This window comes from Eptatretus burgeri, chromosome 6 (genome assembly GCF_056783735.1).
Source record: "Eptatretus burgeri isolate ZD-2024b chromosome 6, Ebu_testis_v1, whole genome shotgun sequence".
NCBI classification, from domain to species: Eukaryota; Metazoa; Chordata; class Myxini; order Myxiniformes; family Myxinidae; genus Eptatretus; species Eptatretus burgeri.
The window spans coordinates 62,872,149-62,890,410 of NC_140966.1; the positions used below are offsets into that span (position 1 = coordinate 62,872,149).

The 18,262-nt window shown below is 45.0% G+C and overlaps 1 protein-coding gene across 3 annotated transcripts in view; it reads left to right on the forward strand.

Moving 5' to 3' along the window:
* Positions 1-18,262, forward strand: part of LOC147024932 (thrombopoietin receptor-like) — a 73,056-nt gene that overhangs the window by 27,304 nt on the left and 27,490 nt on the right. For all 3 annotated transcript variants that reach the window (XM_085885353.1, XM_085885354.1, XM_085885351.1), the window contains exons 4-6: positions 4,575-4,720; positions 13,352-13,514; positions 13,770-13,884. In XM_085885353.1, the coding sequence (XP_085741479.1) occupies positions 4,575-4,720; positions 13,352-13,514; positions 13,770-13,884 (424 nt within the window). The remainder of the gene's footprint in view (positions 1-4,574; positions 4,721-13,351; positions 13,515-13,769; positions 13,885-18,262) is intronic.

Consider the following 18,262-nt stretch of genomic DNA (forward strand, 5'->3'; position numbering starts at 1 on the left):
ACTTTTTCTCGGGCCAATGGGGAGCGAGGTGAAAGGTCGAAGGGAGGGGGTCAAAGGCGAAGTCACGGGGCGTGACGATATAAGCGTGTGATATAAGCGACCGTGTTCGTCAGACCAGGAGAGTAGGAGAGTCGGGAACAGAGAGTCAAGACTTCGCGGGCGGTGGAGTTGGCAAGAAGGAGCTGGTCGTCGTGTGCGTTGGAGTCGGAACGGAGGGGACGGAGCTGTGGAGAGGCGGCGAGGGCAGGCGAGGGGGTGCTCGCGTCGTGCAGGGAGCTGCACCCCAGGGAGGCCTACAGCGCGACCTGGCCGAGGTGGAGACGCTCGTTGCGGGGCAATAAAAATCCTCTATACCCCGAGCATCAGCAACCCCCTCCTGTTTCCCCCCGTGCTGATATAGTGCGACCAAGGGGGCCCCTTTCCCACCCCCTACCAGACACTGTCCGCGAGGCCCGCGGAGTTGAGGCACCATCGCCGCTCCGCGTCTCATCACCAGACGGGTAGGCGACCCGGTCTCGACCTCAGGCCCGCCTCATCCTTGAGGGTATTCTTTTCCTTGGTTTTGGGTATGTGTTGTCGGCGCCGTCTGTGAAGTAAAATTGTATAAGTGTTGCCGTGTGCTCGGTAGTCGGATAACTCTGCATTGTGTTTCTCTTTTATATTTGCTTTTTGTGTAAATTGCATTGTGTTTTTCTTTTCTGTGTGCATTTGGTGGAATTGTATATGTGTGCTTCCCGTGTGCCGCGAATAAATGTGCTTTGTGTTGAACTGTTTCCCGCTTCGCTTCGTCATTTCTCTCATTGAATCCTCATCTTGCTTCACGTAAAGGGTTGGTAGTGGGCTGAATACGTCCGATAATTAATCGAACCGTCGAGGTCGACGAATAACACCGCTCGGTTATCCCGATAGTACGGAACGGGTCGCTTAAGTGGCCCGTGTCCGAAGTCGACCTGCGGCGAGGTGCGATCGCCCGGTCTACCCTCCGTGTGGGTACTTAGGTAGGTCGAATTTGGCGAGCAACCCTATCCCACGTGGGGGCTGATTGGCTCGATCGCGGTGAGACCGAAAGGTCCACCCGTGACTGGTTCCCGGCGTTAGTCCGAGAGGGTCACGACTGGATTGTCCGTCCGGTGGGCGACGTGCCGCGATTCGAGTTACGTGGCCGTCAGCACGCCGGCGGGTGCGAATCCGCAACAGTATTTTGTGCAGATAGAGTATCCCACAAGGCCAGAAACTACCCTGTATTGTATCGGTGGCACTAATCACTGGAGATTGAGTGCAGACTGTGGAGTAAAGGGTGTGGGAGGAAGGTTGGACTGGAGTATAGTTTTGTGCCTTTGCCTTGATTCCTCAATATTGATGGTCTCATTACATCCCATGAATATCTTGTACATTATTGCAGATCAGGTGCATGCTCTGATGTCAGTCTTTGGATGGAGAAATCCTCGTTGTATGCTATAATAAGGAACTAAAGGTTCCCAGCAATAGGGTTTGGATTGCATATGGAGAAGGAAAACTTTTCTATCTGCATCAAGGAGGACACCTGGAGGCAAGAAAATATGCAGTGGCGAGAAACATCTACACCTCCCTCTATTCCCTACTGCCACCCACCTCCATTCTTTCCTTTTGCCACCTTTTAAGTCAAAAGGAGGTTCCTGCATTCATTTCCGATGCAGCTTGTTGCTGCTAGTTGCATAATTTCTGGGAGCACAGCTGTGCTGCTGATGCAGTGCTCCCGGTAGGTTAGAGCAGAAATTTTTTTTTCATGGTACCAGCGATGGCTCGCCTATTCTTCGTGAAGGACACCATGGGATCTTTAACGTCCACCAAGTAATACCGGCAGATGGGATGATCAGTTTCACATCCATCCAAGGGACGACCTGCACATTGATACCTTGCCCTGCCTGAGAGACACCAGGGTGACAGTTTGTAGCTGGGTCAGTATTCGACCCAGGATAGACATCTCAGAGGTGAGTGTGCATACCTCAATCTAGGCCATCCTGCCAGGCCAAAAGGAGACATAAATAAGAGGAGAAAAAGGAAGAGTCATATATATATAAGGAGCAGTTCAGAATTCTCCCATATTATCTGATGCAAACTTTCAAAAAAATTTTTTTTACATCACGCATTTCATTTCCATTGATGAGGTTAATAAGGCACCACAAGCATATTCATTAATTATTGGTGGAAATGTACGGTGCCTTCAGAAAGTTTTCACACCCTCAACGTTTTTTTTCACATTTTGTTGCGTTACAGCCTGAATTTAAAATGGATTAAATTTAATATATTTTGTCTCCGATCTACACAAAATACCCCAAAATGATAAAGTGAAAACATGTTTTAAAAATTTTTTTAAACAAATTTATGAAAAGCTGAAATGTCTCGTGTCAAGAAGTGTTGAACCCCCTTAGTCAGTACTTTGTAGAAGCGCCTTTGGCAGCGATTACAGCTTCGAGTCTTCCTCGGTATGTCTGGATTTGGAGATTTTTCTCCCATTCCTCCTTGCAGGTTTGCTCAAGCTTTGCCCAGTTGGATGGGGAGCGTCGGTGAACAGCAATCTTCAAGTCTTTCAACCGATTCTAAATGGGATTCAAATCTGAGCTTTGGCTGGACCACTCAAGGACTTTCGCTTTCTTGTTCTGAAGCCATTCCAGTGTTGCTTTGGCGCTATGCTTGGGGTCATTGTCCTGTTGGAATGTAAACCTTCGCCGCAGTCTGAGGTCTTTTGCACTCCAAAGGAAGTTCTCCTCAAGGATTTGTCTGTATTTGGCTCCATTCATTGTTCCCTCTATCCTTATAAGTCTCTCAGTCCCTGCTGCTGAAAAGCATCCCCTTAGCATGATGCTGCCACCACCATGCTTCATGGTAGGGATGGTGTCAGATGGGTGATGAGCTGTGCTCGATTTCCGCCAGACATAACGCTTTGCACTCAGGTGAAAGAGTTCAATTTTCATCTCACCAGACCACAAAAACTTTTCCTCATGCTCTCAGTCTTTCACGTGTCTCTTTGCAGACTCGAGGCATGCTGTCATGTGCCTTTTTCTCAGGAGTGGCTTCTGGATGGCCACTCTTCCACAAAACCTGGATTGTGAAGCGCTGCAGAGATTGTTGTCCTTCCAGCAGGTTCTCCCATCTCAACCAAGGAACTCTGTAGTTCTGTCAGAGTGGTCATTGGGTTCTTGATCACCTTCCTGACAAAGGTCCTTCTTGCCTGGTTGCTCAGTTTCGGCAGATGGCCAACTCGAGGAGGAGTCTGGGTGATTCCATATCCTTTCCATTTCCTAATGATGGAGCTCACTGTGCTCTTGGGAACTTTCCTCACTCTAGAAATTGTTTTATACCCTTCCCCAGATGAACACCTCCTCACAATTCTATCTCAGAGTTCTACAAACAGTTCCTTGGACTTCATAGTGGAGTTTCTGCTCTGACATGCACTGTCAACTGTGGGAGCTCATTTCGAAAGATGTGTTCTTTCTAAATCACGAGTTGCCACCAGGATTTGGAGGAGGGAGGCAGGTTTGAGAGATCAGACTTGAGATGAGAAAGATGTTGTTTCTTGGCTCGCTTGAGGGTAGACTCACACTTGTTCCAGCTTTGTGGAAGGAACTGAGATTGCCTTCAGTTGGGTCTTTGGAGTCTTTTGGGTTTTTGGGCTCTTCAGGGTCCTCAGGGACATTTGGGTCCTTGGGGTCATTTGGGTCTTCAGGTTCTGTTGGGTCTTCAGAGTCTTTGGGGACTTTTGGGTCTTCAGGCTCTTTTGAGTCTTCGTTGAATTTTGAGTCTTCAGGGGCCTTTGGGGTTGTCAGTGACTTTGAGTCTTCAGGGTATTTGGGGGTCTTTTGGATCTTCAGGGTCTTTTTAGGTCCTCAGTGACTTTTGGGTCTTTTGTGTCTTCTGGGTATTTAAGGGTCTTTGGGGTCTTTTGCGTCTTAAGGGTCCTCAGGGTCTTAGAATGTCTTCAAAGGTCTAAGGGGTCTCAGCAGTCTAAAGTGTCGAAAGGTAGATTCCAAAAGTACGTAAATAATAGACATATAGTCACACGGCTGGACGGACGGATGGAGGGACCGAGACCGAGCTCTTTCTATATAAAGTTGTCCAATCAATTGAATTGGCCACAGGTGGACTCCAATCAAGTTGTGGAGACATCTCAAGGATGATCAAAAGAAATTGGATGCACCTGAGCTCAGTTTGGAGTGTCATCGCAGAGGGGTTGAATACTTATTGACGCAAGACATTTCAGCTTTTCATTTTTAATTAACTTGTTAAGATTTCAAAAAAACATGTTTTCCCCTTTTGTCATTACGGGGTATTTTGTGTAGATCAATGACAAAAAAATTAAAATATAATCCATTTTAAATTCAGGCTGAAACACAACAAAATGTGACAAATGTCATTGGATGTGAATACGTTTTGAAGGCACGGTAAATATGAAAACCATCATTTGTCGGGTACACAGTCTGTCCAGACATTGCAGTGAATATGTCTGTGTGCAAGATTTCTTGGCGTGTCACTTAAGAACATTTTCGCAAAATGTACGAATCGTATAACGATGCACTCGTTCTTCTTCCTCCTAGTTGAGTTGAATGGTCTGCAGTGGTTGAATGTGACACCGACAGGACAGCAAGGTTGGCTGAGCCTGCACTGGCAATCACTCCAAAGTTCCCCCCTCGATGTGGAGTACCAACTGGAATACTGGACCAATGGAAGCACACAGAGCCAGGTTTGTCCGTCACATTATTATCTCCACGAGCGAAAGTGGACGGAGGTGATGTTTTCACCACTGTCTGTTTGACTGTGACCAGTATATGTCAAAACGTTTTGGACGGATTCAGACGAAGCTTGGTGGACAGGTTGGGTTTTTGTGACGAGGCCAAATTGATTCAGTTTTCGTGAAGATCCGGATCCAGACACGATCAAATAAATTATTTTTAAAAGTGTTTCTTCATCATTGAGAGACGAGTTCAAAAACAATATTTAGCATGATATCTCAAAAAGTTTTGGACGGATTATGGCAAAACTTGGATGAGTTGGTTAGGTGACACGAACAAGCCGTTTTGATTTTTGGTTCAGGTCCAGATCCAGATCCGGTCTTTCAGTGGTATACAAAATGTGAACGAATCAGCCTGGTGGACGGATGCGCTCTACCGAGTCCTGTCTAGTTTCAAAAGCGATATGCTAACTGAACTGTTCAACAATCTCATTGTTCCCTTCCAACTGAATAATATCCTGTTCAAGGTAACTTCTGTAGGAAGTGATGACACCATTGGTGCATGGAAAGGATCGACTTAACGAATTAACACCATTTTTGGTTGTTTTATAAGAACATGCGCAGCAATCTTCTGAGAATCGAGCACGTTTTCAAGCTCAAATCGATTTTATGTTCTCATATTATTGATAATGGAAGCACCGCTGACGTCATGTATTTTAATTTATATATTTTTTGCTTCAAAACAAACACCAAGTGTCGATCCTTTCGACACGAGTCAAAACAAACAATACTTTGAGCATATTTTAAGATCAAGGTTAGCTCGAGTATATAAGATCATGTACCTGCCGATATATTGATGTGATCTCAGGAGTAGTGCATGATGGAGTGCGAGTGCTTTATGACTCAGTTGAGGTCATTAGGCCCGTTAAGATCAAACCTGCCAGTGAAATGTCAAATAAAAGTGGTAGGACTGGATCTTAAAACATTCCTGAGTCAAGGAATAATCCAGACACAATGACCTGGCCCTTCCCAAAAGGGAGAAAGGAATGATGGAGGCAGCAGTGTCTCATGTGCTGTAAGATAACCTTATATGGACATAAAACGGCCAAGATCCCGAGACACATTAGCATCACTGAGGTTGGCTCCGAGTGAGGGTGGCGGAGAATAATAGGCCGTCCCCACGGCACAGATGAGAAGATTTATGGTAGTGTGCAGCATGTATCACTTGTGCATTGATAAAGTGGGAACTGGCAGGGGAATCCTGTTGTAATGGCCCAAATCATAGGAAGAACCATGAGCTGTCTGTTTCCAAAAATCTGTCTGTTTCTCCATTCTGGCCACGCTGCAAGTGATACTTCTAGTGGTTGCTCCTTAACTGTTGAGCATGGTCTGATTCCAGGAACTCGAGTGCAGCAAGTTGGATGAACAGTGACACCAGCATCTGAAAACTCTCTCCCTCAATGTCCCCCCCCCCCATGTTCCCTCTGTCTCTCCGCACCTTCCCCTCTGTCGCTGCACATCTTTCCCTCTGTCTCTGCGCATCATTCTCTCTGAGGTTAATGGAGATTCAAAAGATCATGGTTTGGGATGGGGGATGTTCTGGGAAGGTGGAGAACAGCCATCTTCAAGAACTGGAGGGAAGAATGAGATTGATGTGAATGTGTAACTTGGTTCCACAGGCAAGAAAAAAAGAGGAGCAAATGTTTGGAGGTGAGCAGTGATTCAGGATTTGGGGAGTTTCACCCCAAGGGAGTTGCAAGTTGATAATGTGCACACTGCAGAAACCTGTTGTGGAGGAGCTTGAGGATAAGGAACAGAAATGGCAGAGGGTGCAAGACCAGAAAGGAGGCTGTAGAAGGGAAAGAGACCACATGCCTGTCTGCAATTTGACAGTGATAAGCCCCTCGACTCAGCTTCATCATGGGGGATTCCAACGACATTGAAGCCTTTGATTTCCATGGCGTCAAGCTGAGCAAGGTGTGAAGCAAAGGCACCAGTCCAGACGGGAGAGCAGTACTCAGGACATGAGAGGATCCCATTGAGAGCCACATATTCAAGACCGGTGCAACCATTAGGCAAACTTGGTGGTCACCTGGAGTGGCAAAATTTTGGGGCAGCATAAATTATTGAAATAACAATTCATGAAATTACATAAGTAAACAAGTCGGCTGTCTCTGTGTTATTCCTTTAATATTAAGTGTTACTGATAATGGCTAGCTCGCAAGCCAGGTGAAACCAGCCCATGATGCCAGAAATACGCACCGTGATCGTGCGTTGAAGTACGAACCCCAAATGCCACCTGAAAACTGCTGATAATTGTGAGCTTGGTACGAGCTCAATCAGCCTGCTGGAGACCCAATGGCGCACGGTCACAAGGTAAAAATAGCGAAGGGACGGGGTTGTCTTGCAAAGAGAAATCTCAGCAGTTGGCACATTTGACGTAAGAGTGTGTTGGCGCAGCACCAAGTGATGAGCTCAGAGTAGATCTGAGTGGAAAGTTGGTGTAGAGAGTGGAGACGCACAGCTGAGAGCACATGACCTTGGTAAGAGACATCTTGTGGATCCAGGAGAGACAATGGTGCTCGACAAAGCGAGCATGTACAGAGATATGACGGGGCCTGAAGGAGATGCTGTCATCAACCCCTTTCTGGTGAAACTACCTAAATCAAAGGTTACTGCTCACCTCCACTCATTCATTCCTCGTTTTTCCCCACCTGTGGAACCAACTTCCCCATTCTGTTTAATCTCATTCTTCTCTCCAGGTCTTCAAGGCATCTTGAAGATGGAAGATCTGTTCACCACCATCTCAGATCATCCGCAATCCAAAACCATGATCTTTTTCTGCAGTGGTGTAATCTTTTTCCCTCTGTCTCTCTGCATTTTCCCTCTGAGGTTAATTGGGGTCGAAAAGATCATGGTGACTTGTAATACCCACTGCATCACCACTGGGTGGCGCTATGCAATACACATTTAGATAGATAATTTTTGTCGACCTTCCTTCCCGAACCCCTGCGACTACAGATGAAACGAAGTAGCCCATGTTCACTACGAGATCGAACGTGGCCCATGTGCCAAGTTTGGTGGCAATTGGCCTCGTAGTTTTGGCGTGATTGGTGTTACACACAGAGACAGACAGACAGACAGACAGACAGACAGACAGGAAATGACATTTATTTATTGGATTATAACGTGCATTTCTTCGAGTACATATCCTGTTAAAAGTGTAGAATAATAGCAATGTACAATCTCAGTCATATTCTCCTTTTCTATGTGAACTAAATATGTAATCACAAATGCAGAAGTTTTATTCACACGAATGTACAATATTCATTTTTTGAAACTTAATTGTGAGGGCAGAGGGAGGGTGGGAGCGGAACCCTAAAGGTTCACCTCGGGCACCGAACACCGACCATGCACATATTGTCGATGAAAGTGGAGGAAGTCATTAAACTATGTGCAAAGTCGGCCTTGGATTCCATCGGCAGACAGTTTGGAGAGCAATGGATGCCATAGGCAGACAGTTTGGGGAGGATGCCAGACTGTATAAAAAGCTTAAGATATCTCCAGAAAGATATGATCCGAGTGAATTGGAAGGATGTCATATCAACTGCGTTGATGGATTCCATAACCTTGCTGATGATTTTAAGCTAATTGGTATGTAGTCAAGAGGATCGGTTTTTGTACCTTGTTTATGTAATGCGGTGATGTTGGCTGATTTCCCAGCAGATGGAAGATGACCTTGGGAAAATGAAAGAGTGAACAGAGCAGCAAGTAGATGTGCAAGAGTCGCAGAGCAGGTTTCTACATCACTTGAGATGATGCCGTCCAGTCCAGTTGCAGAATCAGAGTTGAGGGTTGCCAGAAACTTCACCTTCTCGGGTGCAAAAGACACAGAGTCCAGGAGCAGTTGCAGCTACGTGCAACTAGGTTCGGTGTCTACAGAGAGCAAGGGGTCGAGGACACAATATTTGGAAGCAAGCACAGAATTGAGGCATTCGGCCTTCTCATGAGCAGAGTCGGCTTTGGTGCCGTTTGAAAAGATGGAAGAGGAGCATACTCCAGAGACCGACCGAACAAGGTACCACCAAGTTTTAGAGGAGGGAGACAAGTTTGAAAGTACAATCTTGAGGTTGGACAGTTGTTATATTCTGGCTCTCCTGAGAGTGGATGCACACTTGTTGCGGACTTTTCGGAATGATCTGATATTGTCTTCGGTTGGGTTTGCTTTCCAGGAAGAGAAGGCAAGTTGTTTCAAACCAACTGCCTCACTACAGGATTTGGTGTCCCATTGGTGGGAAGAAGGGATGGGATAACTGAAGATGAGATGGGATGAATCTGTGCAAAGAGAGAGCAGGTTTCTATGGAAGAATTCCCAGGCTTGATCAATATCATGGGTGGCAGATATAGGAGACCAGTCCCGAGGTGAGATGGTGGCTTGCCGTCCCTGCCAGTCTGCCTGAGTGAACTGCCAGACTTGCCGACGCTGAGGCTTCTCTATGAGAATAGCCAGAGAGATGTTGACTCTCACAAACACCTGACCAGATGATCCAATGCGGGACAGAGGAAAAGCAGGAACCATTTGTGGAGAAGTTTGTCATGACCAAGTCCAGAAGGGAAGATTTCCATTGGGAGAAATCTGTGTCCGAAAGTTCATAGATTTAGTCTGCCCCATGGAGTCACAGAAGTCCTTTGCTAAAGTGCCATGGCTGGTGAGAGAGATACCAACACAGCCAAATGGCATGGTGACAGGTGAAATCACCACATATGAGGAATAAAATGTCACCACAATTTTTCACAAGATGCAGTGAAATGAGAACTTGTCATCAATTTTCTTTTGGAGGCTCATATTGTGTAAAATCATGAACGTGGCAAGCTGACTACACAAAGCAGTAGTCAAGCTGACTACAAAGCAAGCTGACTACAAAGACTACACATCAGACTCGGTGGTCTAATGGCTTGAGCATCTGCCCGAGTCTGGGAGGTCAGTAGTTTGAACATCAGCCGAGTCAAACCAAGTACCTTTTTTTTTAATGGTACCTGCTGCTTCACTCAACCTTTAAAAAGGATAGAGCACAGACAAACAACTATGGTTTGGCAACCATAGTGTGGGCTTGATAGGTCTAATGACCTCCTCCTGCATTGACGTTCCTTATAAGGGAACTCGTATACAGTGCCTTCAGAAAGTATTCACACCCCTTGGGTTTTTCACATTTTGTTGTGTTCCAGCCTGAATTTAAAATGGATTAAATTTTCAAAAAAAACATTATCACCGATCCACACAAAATACTCCATAATGACAAAGTGAAAACATATTGTCGTGTCCACACCGGTTCAGAGCGACCTGGATGGATAGCCGAACAGTTCTACCTCGGAGGCGAACACATGATCCTTGGAGATTATAGCACGCACGGGATGGGAGGGCGGCAAGGCACGTACCAGACGCGTTCACCAGAATGGAGGACAAGGGTTTATACTCGAACCCACAACGAATAGACAAACACGGGCAATCTTAATAAATAGGGTTTTAATGAACATAAATCAAGTACTCAAAAGAGGAATAAATCAAAGCATGAGGTAATGAAAAATGAGGTAATTTACAGCCTAAAGTCGTGGTGCCGCTACACACAGTTACAAAAACGGACAAGGGGAAAGATAAAACAATAGAAAGATCCCTCCTTTATTCTGGCACTTAGCTTCGTCCAGAGATGATCCTTTTTGGACCCGGCGTCGTTGAAACCGCGTAGTCACTGCGTGGGAAACCGCACCCAAAATGGCACCAAGCTGCTCTCTCGGCGGGAAACGTACAGGAGGCAATTTGGGCGGTGATATTCAACACCAGGGCTCAGAAATCACCATGCAGTTTCTTTTCACAATCAAACTTGCCGATCATTTCTCTCCTGCACCAGGTCCGTTCACAATGATTACTCACCTTCCTCCTCGAACAAACGATGAGACCATTTCTGAGAGCCCATGAGAAGGCCACGGGGCACGCTCTTCTTCCCTCCTCTGAAACGTACATGCTTCACGACTCAGCTGAACAGTAATGGCCAGTGTCTTGCTCCAGGACTCAGGCAAATTCACACAGCACAAACAACGAGAATCGTGCTGCTATATTTTGTCATGTCGAGGAGAAGCCAGAAAAAACGAGACCTCCATCTCCAAACACATACCTCACCCACTATCTCCTCTCCCCTGAACCTTCCCACGTCACGTCCATCCATTATCCACCCCAGGGGCGTGGTTTTCTCTTTGTCATTCCTGGAGGCGGGATTTTTGCCTGCTTGGAATGTTCAGCTTGGTTGTTGTCGTTTTAAGGACGTGATTCCTTTTTATTGCCGGTCTTGTAAATGCAAAAACAAAGGAAAAGGTCACGGGGGCAATCACATACTGGGAGAAATTATTCTTAAACCCTACCTAATTAACCCAACACCACCCTCCGTGCAGTGACACTTAACAACTTAAGCTGAAAGTTTCCCGACAAATTACATCGAGATGTCTCCTGCTCATCCACGGACCATGCTACTCTATACCATCCTACCGTTACTATGACGTTTCTCCATCTACCCCTCAAACATAACAATATTTTTTGAAAATTTTTCAAATAAATAAATGATGAAGAGCTGAAATGTCTTGCCTCTAAGTATTCAACCCCTTTGTGCATCCAATTTCCTTTGATCATCCTTGAGATGTCTCTACAATTTGATTGGAGTCCACTATTGGCCAATTCAATTGATGATTTAGAAACAAACACACCTTTCCGTATAAGGTCCCACAGTTGACAGTGCAAGTCAGAACAGAAACTCCACCATGAACTTCAAGAAACTGTCCATATAACTCTGAGATAGAATTGTGAAGAGGCATAGATCTGCGGAAGGGTAGAAAACCATTTCTAGAGTGATAAATGTTACCAAGAGCACAGTGAGCTCCATCATGAGGAAATGGAAAGAATATGGACCTACCGAGACTCTTCCTAGAACTGGCCGTCTGACCAAACTGAACAACTGGGCAACAAGTACCTTGATCAGGAGGTGACCAAGAACCCAATGACCACTCTGACAGAACTACAGAGTTCCTTGGCTGTGATGGGAGAACCTGCCGAAAGGACGACAATCGCTGCAGCACTTCACAAATCTAGGCTTCATTGGAGAGTGGCCAGATGGAAGCCACTCCTGAGAAAATGGCATCTGGACACCACACACCTGGACTTTGCAAAAAGGCACATGAAGGACTCTGGGAGCATGATGCAAAATATTCTGTGGTCTGATGAGACGGAACTTGAACTCTTTGGCCCGAATGCAAAGCGCTATGTCAAGTGGAAACCGAGCACAGCTCATGCCCCATCTAACACCATCCCTACCATGAAGCATGGTGGTGGCAGCATCATGCTATGGGGATGCTTTTCAGTGGCAAGGACTGAGAGACCTGGAAGGATAGAGGGAATAATGAATGGAACCAAATACAGGCAAATCCTTGAGAAGAACCTACTTCAGAGTGCAAAAGACCTTAGACTGCAGTGAAGGTTTACATTCGAACAGAACAATGATCCCAAGCATGCATCCAAAGTAACACTGGAATGGCTTCAGAACAAGAACGTGAAAGGCCTTGAGTGGCCCAGCGAAAGCCCAGATTTGAATCCCATTGAGAATCTGTGGAAAGACTTTAAGATTGCTGTTCACCGACGCTCCCCATCCAACTTGACAGAGCTTGAGCATATATACAAGGAAGAATGGAAGAAAATCCTCAAATCCAGACGTGCAAAGCTGATACAGACATACCCAAGAAGACTCAAAGCTGTAATCACTGCAAGAGGAACTTCTACAAAGTATTGACTCAGGTAGTTGAATACTTATTGATGCAAGACATTTCAGCTTTTCATTTTTAATTAATTTGTAAAACTTTCCAAAAACATGTTTGCACTTTGTCATTTTGGGGTCTTTTGTGTAGATCGGTGACAATTTTTTTTTTTTAATCCAATCCATTTTATATTCCAAAATGTGACAAAAGTCAAGGGGTGTGAATACTTTCTTAAGGCACTGTAAGCAGTTGCAGCCAAGGCTCTGCCGAAATGAGGTACGGCAGTCATTCCGACTCCTGAGCCACAGGCAGGAATTTGATCACAGTTCCTGCTCAACATGAAAAGATTTCTATAAGATATTCAAGGCCTCCAAGCAAATGACAGCAGACTTCTTGCAGCTTGAATTCTTCTCCCAAGAATGGTGTTTTCTGCTGGTTCCATGGGGGGGATCGAAAATGTTCCACAGGAAAGGCTCTTTGTAACGTGCACCGTGTTTTTGATTCATGAGGTTTGGCACTGGAAAGTTTTTATTTATTTTTTTTTTTTTTCACTGATCTTCCTTGATCAAGGCTTTGCAATCTTAAACCAAAACATACTTTGGTTTCCATGTAGTTTTTATCTTCTCCGTGCACCTGCTACAAAGTTTTTTTTTTTTGTTTTTTTTAAAACATTTACTGTGCTCTCGTTAAGTAATTGCTTACCCCAAGGGGATTGCACAAATACCTGTCGTGAAACAGCAGACAGGTATTTTGATGATGAATTGTAGAAATGGTGCTGCTATTGTTTTTTTTTGTTGTTGTTGTTGAGGATCATCATTTAGGACATTGTTTCTGCTGTGGCCTTTCCAGAGGTTGTTGAAAACTACACAAAATTCAGCGGAAGTGGAGTGTCAGTTTCTGGATGTACCATACAACTTTCATGTGCGTGCCAGGCCCATGCCCACGAAAATGTTCTCTGGATCATGGGGGCGGTGGTCACCGCTGGCTCAGGCCATGCCAGCTTTAGTTACAGGTGACTGAATATTTTGCTCCAGTTATTACAAGGAAGGGATGCAGAACTGCATAGTTCAGGTCATTATAGCTCTTAGAGCCTTTTTATTCCTCTGACCTTGTCACAATAATCTGTTATTATTGACAAAGCAGATTAAAGTAAAATCAGTTTTTCCAGTTTTACGAGGAAGGCTTTTTAATCCGAAACGTGCACCTCGGAACACAGGCCAAGGAATGATTCACATTTAACGTGAGCCATATGGGATTGTCATCCCAGGAAATGTGAGCATCAGGTGCTTCACGCGAGATCTGCAGCAGGTGACGTGTGAGTGGACCTGCAGCAACCGAGACCTTCTGAGCAACACAACTTTCGTTCTCTCTTATTGGAGCAGGTAGGGTATTCCCACTTTGGAAAGGTGTGCTCACCCTATTAGATTTAGCATTACCTACAGCTTGATGTATTTATTTAATGCCTCCGCAGCCAAAGGCTGGAGGTCGTGGGTTTTCGGGCCGTCCATCCAGCTATCTGTCCGGCTGTCCTTGTGTACCTTTGTTATCGGTTTTTTGTTACTATGGAAACTAGTGAACCACCGAAAAGAATTTCTTCCGAATTTGGAAAAAGTGTGGACTGTAAAACAAAGATGAATTGATTACATTGTGCGTTCAAAAAGGTCCAAGGTCATGTGACCTTTAATTGGAAATCTTTGCTCCCGCGATAATTTGTGAACCATCGAAGGGATTTCAACCAAACCTGTCACAAGTATGGACTGAAATACAAAGATGAAACGATTCCATTTTGGCTAAAAGGGGACAAAGTTCAAAGGTCATGTGCCCTTTGAAAATCATTTTGCAGACCCTAATTCAAGTTGGAAGCATCTGATGTTGTCTCTCTTTCTCTCACTCACATGACCTTTAGTTTTTCACCTGACCTTTAACTGTTCCAATCAAATGTAACAGTGGGCTGATCGATAAACACGGGTCAAGGCATCTGCGTCAAATTGTATTTTCTAGTTTTTTTTTTTTTTTTCTTCTTTATCTGGGTTAGTATTCTGAGAAGAGCACTGACATAAGGTGAAATACCAACAATGCAATAAAAAATCAGGTAGACGGTGAATAAAATGTATTACGTTGATGGTAGTTATGGGAGACGTCACGAGACGGTGGTACAATGAAGGACCAAAGGGAAGAGCTGCATGGGACAGATACAGTGAGACAACTTGGCAAGAAGAATTTAATAAGAAGTCATTACTCGATTCACATGTTCAAGATCCTGAAGTTTGTTCGATGCCAATGGCTGATCGGGCATGGGGCGTAAAGCTTCATGAAAGGGCATGAGAGGTGGTAGAAGACTTCAGGAGGTGACCTCGTGTCTTGACACTATATTGGGTAATACTGATGATGCTCAGAGCATGAAACTTCGTCACATCCAAAGTTTTTGTTTTTTTAATACTTGATGCAAGCTCATGGAAGTGTGTGGTAACAGAGTAAAACGAGGTCATGTGTTGCAGTGAAGCAGTAGGGTCACATTTGGACAAAACAAGTAAGGGAAGGAATGAACATGAGAATAGGAAAGGAACAGACAGTCACTACAAATTAGAGGGTTAAGTGAGGAAGGAAAAAGATTGCAGATAACGATTGGGGACAACATGAGATGAGGGTACACCATGACCTTCTTGAAGCCGTGGAGTGAAGAGGGTGACTGAACCCACACCCAAAGGAGGTTCCACAGAAGAGATAAAAGAGGAACTAAGAGTTGAGGTGGGAAATAAGCCTGGATTTTGGAAGCTTAACGAAGAGATTACGAATCCAAGTGGGGATAGAGGAGTCCGTCCTAAATATGGGAATCGATGCTCCGCTGCACGCCATATAAATAATTAATTAACTTGCATGCTCTGATATTTCGGGACATTCCACAGAATGAATGAATTTGACGGTATTGATGATGTTCCATAAAAGTCATAAGGAAGGAGTTTGACGGAACACACGTTATTACACGATCCCGGCAACCGTGCAGTGTGCAAATGTGCTTGGATTGCTTGAGTGCTGAGTGATGCTTCAAGTCCACGCCATCGTGGGAAACAACATTTTTGATGCTCAATTTAGTTTAAAACAGGAATCGGCACCATAGTGGCTTGTAACAGGCATGCTAGTCAAGCAGGATAAAAAGCACAACATGCTGCGATAAGCTATCTCCTTGCTTGCAGCAGATGCAATCCAAAGAACTGCCAACGTCAGAAGCAGAAGGGAATGTCTGACTTGACTAATAGTGCAGAAAGGAAACAACAGTCTGAACCAGTTCACTCGGAGTGAATTTTCAGACCCCATGGTGCTTCAGAAGCTCTCTGAAAAGAGCGAGCAACATAGGCAGGCTTTCAAGTGCACACACGAACCTCGTGCTGGCTTACCGGCTAAGGTGGCTGGCTCAAGATCCTAGGGTCCTGAGTTTAAGCCCCTTTTTTACCATTGAATTAACACCACGTGGGGGTTGACTCGATCTGTCATCCTTCCGAGGTCGGCAAAACGAGTACCAGCTTGCTGGGATGATTGAGCCATTCGAGTGTCCTGCATCGGAGTGACGACCCGTGCAGGATTGTGCCCAATAGCCCAGAGACTGCTTCGCAGCACCGACGCTCTGCACAGAGTCTGGTCCCAATGGATGGAATGGAATGTGCTGATAACGGTGGCATTGCATCAGCGGTGCAGCCGCGCTCCCAGCCTATGATGCTACTCACAGCCTTGTGCTGCACACACATGATTTGAGGGGCATAAACGAGCAGCAGAAGAATAGGAGAAGTGAGAGTGAAAGACAGACATTACTACGTCCAGAAGTGAAGTTTAGCCATTCGTAGAAAGGCAACTGATCACTTGAGGCCTGTTGCCTCACAGAAGAATGAAGAACCGATTTTGCAGGTGAGGGCTGGCATCAATCAGCATCGGCGGACAGGGATAACAATGGATGAAATAAACAGGACATCGATCGAAGTATGCTAACTGTTGTAGGAAGCAAGAAGCTGACGTCCAGGCGTTAACCCTTCATCAGAACAAAAGAGTGGGTTGATGTATACTCACTCATGATGGTTAGCATACCTCAATCAAGTGTCAACGTCCTGTTGATTTTATCCATTAACTCACAGAAGAGCCAACTATGATATTGCTTGTTATCATTGATTTGATTCCAGCCCAGCTGGTCAAATGATGCTCATGATTTGGAGAGAATGAAGAAATTAATGGGTGAAGACTTTGTGTTAATAGACAGTGAGTTTCTGTACTGGATATAGCATGTTCTGAAGTATATAATCCCTGGCCTCGATCACAAGGGCTGGCAGGATGATCTAGAGGTTCGCACACTCGCCTCGAAGTTGTCCAGCCTGGTTTTGAATCCAGTCCCACCTATAAACTGTCATCCCAGTGTCTTACAGGCAGGGTGATTCGTCAATGCACGTTCCCTTCCTCCGACGGACGTTAAAATGGCATCCCGTCTACCGGCATTAGTCGGTGTCCTTCATGAAGAGTAGGCCTGCTATCGCCGGCACCATGAACAAAATCCAAATACCTGCCCTGACTGCCTGTGTCTGAGTGGCAACCCGACCAGGATTGAAACCCGAGTCCTATAAACTGCTTCGGCAGCTCTGATGCTACATATCGAGCATGGTTCATGATCTTATCTCATGATCAGTCACAAAGGTATTATTAGCTCTCTATGAGAGCAAGTGGCACAGATACATGGTTGTATGTCTGTGGTCGACACTTCGTACAAAGAAAAGGTACCTTAGAAACAACCATCAGAGATTATTTTTTTTTCAGTGGAGATGTGTAATGAACGTCTAACCGCTAACAGGTGCTTCCATCATGTTTTTGTTTTTATGTGCAGGGAAATGTTCAGAAAGGTATCGGTATCAACAAAAGTTTTCATATTTCTTTCAAATTGGTGTGAACATTTGGCATTGAGTGGTGCAGATCAGAAATACAATTTCACATATCGGTTAATGGAGCAGCACCAGGTGTATTATGATTGAGGTTGTTTGGTACAGCAGAGTCAGATTAAGTGCAGCTGTTCAGTCTGTGACCTTAAGGATGTTAAAAGGCTCTCTGGTAAGCTGGTGTTGGCTTAGCGGTTGGGATGGCTGGCTTGGGATCTCAGGGTCCTGAGTTTGAGTTTGACTTTTTTCTTCATTCTAATTGGAACCCCAATTCCTCCACATTGCCTTCAGTCGTGTTTCTGACTGTGTAATCAAGCACTAGGACAAACAAATAAAGGGAAAGGGTGTCTCCCTGTACTACTCTGGCTAGAATTTGAAAAAAGCTGTGTTTCTCCACCGGGTGAGACTATCTTGATAAAAATGGAACCTTGTACATATTTGAAATCGCCTTTCAACTAGTTGATCGGGGATTCCATATGCTAAAAAGGATCTTCATTGTCTTACCACGATGGCTGGAGTCAAAGGCTTTCCGAAAGTTAATGAATGTCTTGAGTGTAAGAAGGTTATGGGCACAAATTCCTTCGATTAGCCTTCACAGTCCAATAATGTGTCCATCCGTTGTTCTTTCGATCCAAAATCAATTTTAGTTACTAAAGTCGAGAAGATTATGTCGATGTCAAAGCGTCTAAGAAGTTCTGGTAAACCGTCTTAAAAACAACTCTTTCCTTCCGCTAAAGACCATTATATGCTTCAATGTCAAATTGACCCATCTTGATTGTAAGGTCTTCTAAGACAAGTTTTGATTTCCTCCCGATCGTCACCAATCATCAGGGAGCTGCCAAGAAGATTC